Source organism: Nematolebias whitei, chromosome 3 (assembly GCF_014905685.2).
Source record: "Nematolebias whitei isolate Nwh7 chromosome 3, NemWhi1, whole genome shotgun sequence".
Taxonomy (NCBI): Eukaryota; Metazoa; Chordata; class Actinopteri; order Cyprinodontiformes; family Rivulidae; genus Nematolebias; species Nematolebias whitei.
The window spans coordinates 2,046,466-2,056,780 of record NC_056500.1 but is presented as its reverse complement, the minus strand read 5'-3'; the positions used below and the strand labels follow the sequence as shown (position 1 = coordinate 2,056,780).

The 10,315-nt window shown below is 47.6% G+C and overlaps 1 protein-coding gene across 1 annotated transcript in view; it reads left to right on the top strand.

The window, feature by feature from the left end:
- Positions 1–6,372, top strand: part of plppr3b (phospholipid phosphatase related 3b) — an 8,713-nt gene extending 2,341 nt beyond the window's left edge. The window contains exons 3-8 of the mRNA XM_037674422.1: positions 174–359; positions 1,968–2,094; positions 2,215–2,410; positions 2,490–2,547; positions 2,719–2,892; positions 4,303–6,372. Of these exons, the coding sequence (XP_037530350.1) occupies positions 174–359; positions 1,968–2,094; positions 2,215–2,410; positions 2,490–2,547; positions 2,719–2,892; positions 4,303–5,673 (2,112 nt within the window). The 3' untranslated portion in view covers positions 5,674–6,372. The remainder of the gene's footprint in view (positions 1–173; positions 360–1,967; positions 2,095–2,214; positions 2,411–2,489; positions 2,548–2,718; positions 2,893–4,302) is intronic.
- The last annotated feature ends 3,943 nt before the right edge of the window (positions 6,373–10,315 follow it).

The window sequence follows — 10,315 nt, the reverse complement described above, 5'->3', positions numbered from 1 at the left end:
TGACGGACTTGATGATGGACCTGGTGATGGATTTGATGATGGACCTGGTGATGGACGTGATGATGGACCTGATGACGGACTTGGTGACGGACCTTATGACGGACCTGGTGACGGATTTGGTGACTTGCCGTCTGACTCTCATCAATCTCATGATGATGTTTGCTTGTTTGCAGTTACCCATTGTGGCTTCTTCGATGGTGTCGCTGTACTTCCTGGAGCTGACGGACGTGGTGCAGCCGGCCCAAGTGGGTTTTCGCTGCCATGACAGAGATCTCAGCATGCCATATGTTGATGAAGGAGATGAGTTGATCCCGCTCTTGATGCTGCTGAGCCTCGCCTTTGCCGGTCCGGCTGCTTCGGTACCTACCCAACATTTGTTACCAATGTGGTCAAACATCCTGATGCATGCTCAATAATCCAGGTAGAAAAATCTAAAAAAGTTCAATCTGGTCCTCTGGACATTCAAAAAACAAAACAAAGCAAAACAACAAAAAAATGTAGAAACGTTTCGTCTCTCATCCAGAGGACTTCCTCAGTCTGAGGAGCTGTATTCAGCTCAGTCTCTTAAATAGCACCTTCTCAGAGTGGATCAACCAGTTTGCTGCTGACAACCAGAACCAGCTGATCACATGCTCAAGAAGGACCATCAGCCTAACAATGGATCATTAGCACCTGATGGCTGTTTACTGTTCACAGAGGGCTGAGTGATACTAGCAATCACAGCATTGTAAGAGGGGGACAGTTGAACCTGGAGGCTCCACCCCTGTTTAATGATGGACGGTTTCTTTTCACAAAGATGGCCTCCTTTACTCCTCTCTCAAACCATTGTTCCTCTCTGTCCAGGACGGATAGAGAGGAACGATGTTTAACTGACAGTTTGACTCAAATGTCCTGACGCTTCTTCTGAGGGTGAACTGAAGACCGTCACCTGTGGGTGTAAACAGAATCAAGGTAAGTAAGTAGCAGCTAAACCGCAGTAACAACCAGGTCCACAGAAGGTGAAGGTAGCATCCTGCGCAGTCGTCCTCCAAACAAAAAACAGCAAAACAAATCGTCCACTATTAAAGTTATTGTTCCCCGTCACGGAGCGAAGAGGGGGAATTGGAAATACCATCGATCCATCCGCCTGTGCACGTTCTGAGCGTGATCATTTGAAAAGTAAGCAATGTGCTGACTTTCATGTTGGTGAGTGGCTGCATCCAGACGTATAAAAAAGGTTCTTATCGAAAATTGTGTTACCACGGCAAAATCCAAGATGTCACCCCATCATTTAAGGAAACCACGCTGTCTGGTATTTCATCAAAAATATTATTTCTTCCGATGACTGGGGTGGCCGAAAATTAATGTGAGAGCCAAGGCCACCACTGGGCACTCCCTGGCTCCTCCTTTGCTCCAGGTGGTGGATAGACCTGCTCCCTCCACTCTCCAGGACTCGTCACTCTGCGCTGCTGGACAAGAAGAAGAAAAACTACTTCTGTTGTTCTCCACTGTGTAACTCATCCCCTGTTAAGATACGATAAGATAGAACTTTATTAATCCTTTATTGATTGTTCAATTTATTGATTGTTCAGTTCAAGTCCAGAAAAACACTCATCTCTAAAACTACAAACATTCACTATTCAAGTCCCTCAGAGATCAGAGGGCATTGGCGTTCCACTTGTTAGCTTCGAAATGTTAGTCCCCAACGCAGCAGAAGATGTAACTGGCTGTCAGCTTCGGATGCTAACAGTTAGCTTAAACAGGCGAGGAAGAGCTGGACAGGAAGAACTCCCCTCGACCTTAAAGTGAAGGTTTTGCAGAAGACCTCCATGTAAACCCAGCTAAAACCATCTGATCAGTGTCTTTATGTGGATTAGAGCAAGACCTCTGGAACTTCAAACAATTCTGGGGTCAGGTATCCACTGCACTGTTCTAGGGCTTGATAAACTGTCTCCACCTGCTCCACCTCTCCTTGTTCTGTGGATCAGATCATGCTAGTTGAAGGAGCCATCTACTGCCTGCAGTCCCGACTGAAGATCCACAGATCTGAAGGCAGCATTAACGCTGGAGGCTGTAGTTTCAACTCGTTCCTGAGGAGGACAGTCCGATTTGTAGGTATGAGTCTGCTGCACCGTCCACCTATAAACCTGTTCATCTGAGAACCCATAGACCAGTCCACCTGTACACCAGTAGACATGTCTATCTGTAGACCCAGCCACCTGTCTGTCTTTACAGGCGTGCATGTGTTTGGCCTCTGTGCGACGGCGCTGCTCACTGACATCATCCAGCTGGCGACAGGTTACCACGCCCCGTTTTTCCTCACCGTTTGTAAACCCAACTACACGCTGGCCGGTGCGTCATGTGACCAGAACACTTACATCACTAAAGACATCTGCTCGGGACACGACCAGCACGCCATCATGACGGCCAGGTGTGCATGTCACTTCCTGTTTGGGTTGTCTGACTGGTGGGGACGGAACATTAATTGTTGGTTTGTCTCTTCCTGTCAGGAGAACGTTTCCTTCCCAGCATGCAACTCTGTCGGCGTTTGCTGCTGTTTATGTGTCTGTAAGTGTTAACAAACACAATGTTTTGGTTTTTGTTCTGACGTGGAGCTTCTAATATTCTGAGGCATGCTCAATATTCCAGGTAGATGGGGCTTCTAATGTTCAGGGACAAATGGGTTTGATCAGTCCTGATGGGTAAAGCTGTTGATCTTCTGATTTGGTTCTGTTTCAGATGTACTTTAACTCAACCATCTCAGACAGCACCAAGCTGCTGAAACCGGTCCTGGTGTTTGCATTTGCCATTGCAGCAGCACTTTCAGGCCTTACCCAGATCACACAGCACCGCAGCCATCCCATCGATGTCTACGTGGGCTTCCTGATTGGAGCGTTTATTGCTGCGTACCTGGTGAGAACACACACCTGCCTGACAGAAATCTGACCTGAGATAAGAGTTCAAGCACCTGAAGTACGTCTCCATGACAACAGTGGACCGGTTTTCATGTCCATGGCAACATCACTGTGTCAGTGTACACCTGTTGCTATGGAAACCATGTCAGTGTATACCTGTTGCCATGGAAACCATGTCAGTATACACATGTTCAGAATAAACTTTATTGGCATTGCACCGAGATACAACGCGAATATGTCCGTACAGTCGTCCGAAGATGGGCAGAGTGCACGAAGCTGCGGCTAAAATAATCAGCGCGGCCTCTTATTCTTATTCAGAATAATGTTTTGCTTAGATGAGAAAAGGAAAGAAAACCTGAGGAGAGACGGTATAAAAAAAAAAGATCTCTCACCGTGTCCTAGACAGGGCACGATTTGAGGCATCAAAAAAACCTCCCACAGCAAAGCAACATAAACAGACGTTATACATGAACATACAGGCCGTGAAGATGTTGAAGTTTTAAGGGAAAGTCGTAGCATAGTCCAGAGCCCCCCCTCAGCCATTGTCCAGATAAGAGGTGACGTTCATCTTCAGCTCAGTTGAGGTTCTGTCACATGTTCTTGGGGGAGGGAGGGGTGAGGAAACAGTGAAAGCATCTTTGATGTTTTCTGAACATTCCAGGAGGAGTTGAGATAAGTCCGGCATCAAGGCCACAGTTTGGGTCAGGCAGAACTCTTAATTGTTGTTTCTGCCTTTAAAGTCTTGCTGGTACATATTCTCTGATGGAAACTCCAAAACAGCCGAATTGATCCTTTACTCCAAAAGTCGAGCTCACAGCTTCTCCAGATTATTCCACCATTCATGAGTGCTGCCAGGGAGAACACAGTCCTGATAACAGCTGCTCCAACTCCCTGTCACAGCTCCACATTCAGTCCGAGCACTGTCGAGCTTCAACACCTCCACACGAATTTGTAGACAACCAGATTCCACCAACCTAACAGTAGAATCTAGTCGTCATCATGAATCCAATTTGTTCCTTAGAGAGTTCAGAGGGTCCTCCTTACCCGGACTCCTGTCGGGAGAAGTTGATCGATTTTGTTGAGAGACCAGCTGATCCTTCCAATTAACAGGTATGCAGGAAAAAAGAGGCTTTTTAAGGTTCACAGGACAAAAGAGCGCAGCAGGGAAGCGGGTGGTGGGGGGTGGGGGGGGAAACACGTCTGGTTCCACCGTAGAATAGCAGGAAAAAAAAAGTGTTGCCATGGAAACCATGTCAGTATGCACCTGTTGCCATGGAAACTATGTCAGTATACACACGTTGCCATGGAAACCATGTCAGTATACACCTGTTGCGGTAACAGAAGAAGTAGTTGTGAACATTTTCTGGTGACTTTTTCTCTAATGTCCGATATGATTTTCCTCCCCCAGGCGATTCATGCTGTTGCTAATTTCAAGTCATCTGATGATGTCACTCAGGCTCTGCCCCCTCCACCCCCGAAGGAAGACCCTCTGCGTGCACTGACAGAGCGAGGACACGAGTCAGTCTATAACAAGGGCCCGGCCTCAGCCTCAGAGAGTAACGACGAGATTGCGGCTGCTCCGGCCCCCATGGACCGGTTGGAGGGCCTGGGGTCACTGCAGAGGGAGAAGGGCTCCATGGGGAGCCTGAAGAGGGCAAGCGTAGACGTTGAGCTACTGGCCCCTCGGAGCCCCATGGGGAAAGAAACCATGCTGACCTTCAGTAACACGCTGCCCAGAGCTAGCATGAATGTTAGCGGAGCTCTGTGTTCCACAGACACACCAGATGAGCCGGTCCAGGTGATTCAGCCGGTCCAAGCTGTGCAGCGTCGTCTGAAGGCGGTGCAGGTACCTCTGGACCCGATGCGGTCGCAGCAGCTGGTTACAGAATGGAAGCAGAAGTCAATGGAGTTTCATGGCCTGGGAGCCCGGGAAGAGAAGGAACCCAGTGAAGATGGTTCTGAAGCAAGTTCTGTTGGAACGGACAACGCAGGTTCTCAGGCTCCGATATACCAGCCTTCAATCCAGACTGTGAGGTCAAGCTCAAGTCGCAACCCTACACCTCCTCCAGGGGGTGCCAAAGCTGTGGTAACACCTAGACCTCCACAGATCCCAGAAGCTGGTCCCCCACCAGTGTCTCCAAAAAGCGCTGTGACTCGGGCCAAGTGGATCGCCATCCGGGAGAAGGCAGGTGGGGAGGGATCGGGCCGTGGTGCTGCCAACCAGCCGCGACTCATGCAGGTCATCGCCATGTCGAAGCAGCAGGGCCTCCTTCCCTCCTCCTCTTCAGAGACCGTCTCCACTTGCTCCGGCACCTCCTCCACTGTAGACTCCCCACTCTACCGCCCCCCCTCTGAGAACCAACGGGAAGGCCCAGGGATCATCACAGTGGATGCACATGCCCCTCACCATCCTGTTGTGCAAGTCCCTTCCCTTCCACAGGCCTCACCCCTGGCAGGTAATGGAAATTCCTGGGATTGGGTGATGGTGTCCAACGGAGACGACCCACGAGACTCTTATGACCTTAACAAGCGGAACCGAGGAGACTCGTCGGCCCGCGGCAGCAGCTTTGGTCCACGCCGATCAGCGTCGCCATCTGCCGCCATCGACCCCCGCCCAGCACCACCTCACCCACAGGTGGACATGTCGGCCGAGGCTCAGCGCAGGGAGATGGCCATGAGACGCAAAACAGCTCTGGTTCTGCTGGATCGAGAGATCCGGAACCACACTGAACAGGAGAACTATTATAAGAGTCTGCAGGGACGGAGGTTTAAAGAATAATTTATTAACCTTTCAGAATAAAAGCCTTATGCTGATACGATTCAACACCACCACACAACACTGAGACAGCAGAACACCTCACCTGAGGAACACCTGGATTGAGGAACACCTGGACTGAGGAACACCTGGACTAAGGAACACCTGGACAGAAAAGGGGACTGTTTCCATCTGGACAGTTGGACTTCAGTTGCAATGGTGAACCGGACCTCAGGAAAGACGTCCTCACCGAATCTCTGAGAGACGATGTGCACCTTGACAAGATGTTGGACAGTTTCCATGACAACTCGTACAGTAAATATTCTGGGATCAAAGCACAAAGAAAAGTATCAGAACATTTACTAACAGCAGAACCAGAACTCTGCAGTGCTGTACAAAGACAGTCCACCTCAGTCAGTTCCAGGGTGTTCAGGACATAAAACCCTGATCCGGTCTTTACCAGGTTCTAAAATGATTCAGATCTAACCTCAAGGGAACAAAACACACAACAGATTCCACCATGACAAACGAGTCCAAACCATCAACCTCCACCACCGTGCTGACAGCTGGGAGGAGCTGTTTGCTGCAGTGCATTCTGGGTAAACATCTGTCTTTGGGTCTGGTTCTGGTCCAGATGTCTTGTGGTTCCTTCAGGTGAACTTACTTTGTGCTGCCGTGTTGTTGATGGAGTCACGACCTTTGACCTGCTGACTGAGGCCTGCACTGCACGGTCTGACCTTCAGGGTGAACCTGCTGTGAAGACTGTCAGCTGTCTGAAATATTTTCCACTTCTCTCTCTAGAATGATGAACTCCAGAGAGATTAGAAATGACCTTTGACCCTTGCAGGCTGACGGACAGCAGCAGGTCCTTCTCTGAGGCCTTTGACGACGTTTTAGAGAAACTGCTGTGTGTTCTGGTTCAGTTTGGGCTCGAGTCGGGTCGATGTAGAACCTGGAAAAGACCAGATCAGTTTGGCTCTGTCCTGATACTGACTAAAGGGGCGGACCATGTTTTTCTTCAGGACTGGGTCTCTGTTGTCCATTTCCTGGACCGGTGTGCTGTTGCCTTTGTGTTGTGATGGCTCCGTTTCCGTAGTGTTGGCTCGTGGTGTTTGTGCGCTCTTCTCTGATTGGTCGAGACATATTTGGTGCTGATCTTCTGGGTTTAAGACTTGAGCCACCGAGGCTGCCGTCTGTGGTTCTGTTGGACTCAACTGGTGTCTGGTGATTTTTGGTGAAAATCGTGTTTGTTTTCTTCAGTGACTCAGAGACGCCCGGGTCCTGAACAAACGGCTCCTTTCGTCTTCTGTTTGTTCTGCATGATGCTTAGCTGTTCCTCACCCAGGAGCAGGTTCTCAAACGTTCTACCTGGTAAAATGAAGGTCCAAACCAGGTCAGCTGAGTGTTCTGATGGGTTCTGTACCGGTTCTGCTGCTGTATCGGTGTCTGTGTTGCATGGGACTTACAGTTTGAGTTGATCTTTGAAACATCGGATTGTTCCCATTTGAATGTAAAACTTTATGAAGATGATGATGACAGTGATGATGATGACAGTGATGAAGATGATGATGACAGTGACGATGATGACAGTGACGATGATGACAGTGATGAAAATGACGATGACGATGACAGTGATGAAGATGACAGTGATGAAGATGACAGTGATGAAGATGACAGTGATGAAAATGACGATGATGACGATGATGCATGCTCTGTGCACTCATTAAAACGTGTTCTTCATCACTTTGGTTCTGCTGTCTTCTTGTAGCGTCTGAACTCCTTTGGACTTTTCAGAACTTCACGTTCTTATTTTTTAATTCTTCGTCTCAGAAGCTTCAGGACGACGCGCAGTTTGTTGAAATTTGAAGACTTATCCCCGACTACGAAGCGTTGGTTTAAAAACGAGTGATGTCACCAGGACTTCCAGCCCTGTATTTAAAAATACTAACCCTGGAGCTTCACAATAACACCAAACATTATATGACGGGACTTCCCATTGCAACAGCAGTCGACAGTGAAAAATCAATTTCTAAGTAAATTATATATCTTATAAAACACGGGATTATTTCTGAAGACGTTTAACTTTAACTCTTATTTCCCTTTAACTTTAGGACTATCCCCTTCTTTAACTGATCAGAAATATTTTATTTTAATATTTTTTCTAGAAAATACTCGTCAGTTTTTGAGAGCCACCTCAGTTTGAAATAAAATATCAAATTCAAATGTCTTTTTAAAAAATTAACTCTTTAACGGTATTTTGTTAAATAAATAAAAAAACTCCACATTTGAGTTTTTAAAAAGTCACAACATATTTATTTAGACAATTTTAGACAAAAATAAACAAACAAACAAAACATTTTTAGTATTACACCCCAAAATATTTTTTGACAAATTCAAAAAATTCCAGTCTGAAGTTTTGTGAGGACCCTCCAGCCCACCGGACCCGCAGGCCCGGTAGCTGAAAACCTGTTTTCAGTCGAGTCTCGCTCTTTGGACGGAGATTTATTCTGATCATTTCTTGTATTATTTTTATTTATATATGTATTTAACTCCATCTGTGGTAGAATTGCTAGATTCTATAGGAGCGAGCTGCAGGAGCACGACCCGCTAACGACGTCCTGCTTTGGGACAAACCTCGGGCAGTCGGCCCCGTGGAGTCTGCTGCTGCAGCCTGCATGCATGTGCAGCAGCTTCTAGATGTTCACTTGTTCACATTACAAGTGGCTTTTTGTTCTTTGCATCCAAACCAAAACGATTCTGTCTGACCGGACTCAAGACGGGACTCTGTAGTGACGTCTGGTTGGGGAAGATGTTGGGGGGGAGGGGGTTTAACATCGTCACGGTATATTTTTACGTAAGTTGTATTGTCAGTTTATTCTAACTGGACCGTTTCCCCCTCAGGAACACGAGAGTGAAGTAAAGTCACTGAAGATATGAGAGCATCTGAACAAATCCTGACTACAGAAAAAATGTTAATCGACGGCACCCAAAAAGGTTAATAAATTAAAAACACGGACAACGGTAAATGTGTGGATGGTTTTTCCCCAAAGAAATGTAAAGAGTTAAAGGGAGACTGAGAAGATTATATGAGAGTTAGCGGGACGAGTGGAGGGAGTCTTCATGGACTCATGATGCGGTGTTGGTGCCGTGATCCGAGATCAGTCTGATCATTTTACAAATCGAGACATCTTAACGCAGTAACATTCATGAACCTTGTTCTCTGAAGCCCAACAGAACTTCCTCTGTTCTGAACTCTGACATAACCAGACTCTTATTCTGAAGGCATCTTCTGGGCTTTATTTTGAAACTCCAGGTTCGGTCTTCTTCCTGCTTCCTCCCGACCCTCTGACTGAATCCTCCTGAACATCATGACCCCGACATGAAGACTCTGTGGGGCAGCCATGATGGAAACACAGGAGGAAGAAAAGCATGCTGGGTAATAAAGAGAACAGACTTGGCCCGTGAGCAGCAGAAGGTTCTGATGGTACCACAGGTTCTGTTTGATGGTACCACAGGTTCTGTTTGCTGGAGGAGATATGACAAGTTAAAAGGAGCCTTCACTTCCTGTTCTGTGAGCTCAGACAGTGGAAGTCAATGGGAGTTTTGGAGCTGACCTCTGACCTCTGAGAGGAGACACCAGCAGAGACACTCTGGGGGGACGGAGACAGAACAACTGAAGAAACCGTAGAAGAAGAGGACAGATGGTGGACAAAAGAGTTAAAGTTGGTGACATCATCAGACTGTCCACTGAACGTTTTATGGTAAAATCTGTGAAAACCATAGTCTGTTCTCTGACGAGACTTTTTGTCCATCAGGATTCTGTCCTTCCTCCAGGTTCTGGGAGAATGTGGTCAGACTGAGGGTTCTGGAGTCTGACGGTACCCATGCTGCTTTATGGATCCGTCTGCGTAGACTGGGTGTTTTTCTGATCCCAGAACTCGACGGTGGTCTGCGAACTTGAACCACAGAGAGCTCTGATTCAACTTACCTGGAAACACGGACATAAATGCACACAAACACCTCCATCTCTTGGTGTTCTGGAGGACAACCAGTAGCTGGAGTGTAACCATGGCAACAGCAGCCAGGGATCTGTGTGTGTGTGTGACCACAGTGCGCTACACAAACACACACTTCTGTGTGTTTTCATGATAAAGCCTCAGGCTGAAAAAATAATCGTGTTTGATTCTGTTTCAGAAAAACAAAGACGTCGACAGAAGTGCAGGAAGCAGAAAAGGATGATCTGATCTCACGCGAGTGATTTGGACGCTCGGCTTTAACGTGTTCGTCAGATCGGTCACGCCTCCAGAACCGTTTTTAAAACGTCTCAGAAATATTTTCATGAAAACACAGACGTAGGTGTTTGTCAAGAGGAGACGAGGTGATTCATCTGGGAAAGATGCTCCCTGGGCGCCTCCCTAGGGAGGTGCTTTAGGCATGTCTGACTTGGACGAGACGCCGGGGAAGACCCAGGACACGCTGGAGAGACTATGTCTCTCAGTTGGTCTGGGAACACCTTGGAGTCCCCCCAGAAGAGCTGGAAGAGGCTGTGGAGAGAGATGTCTGGACCTCCCTGCTCAAGATGCTGCCACTGAGACCTGACTTAGGAAAAAGTGGAAGATGATGGATGGATGGATGGATGGATGGATGGATGGATGGATGGATGGAT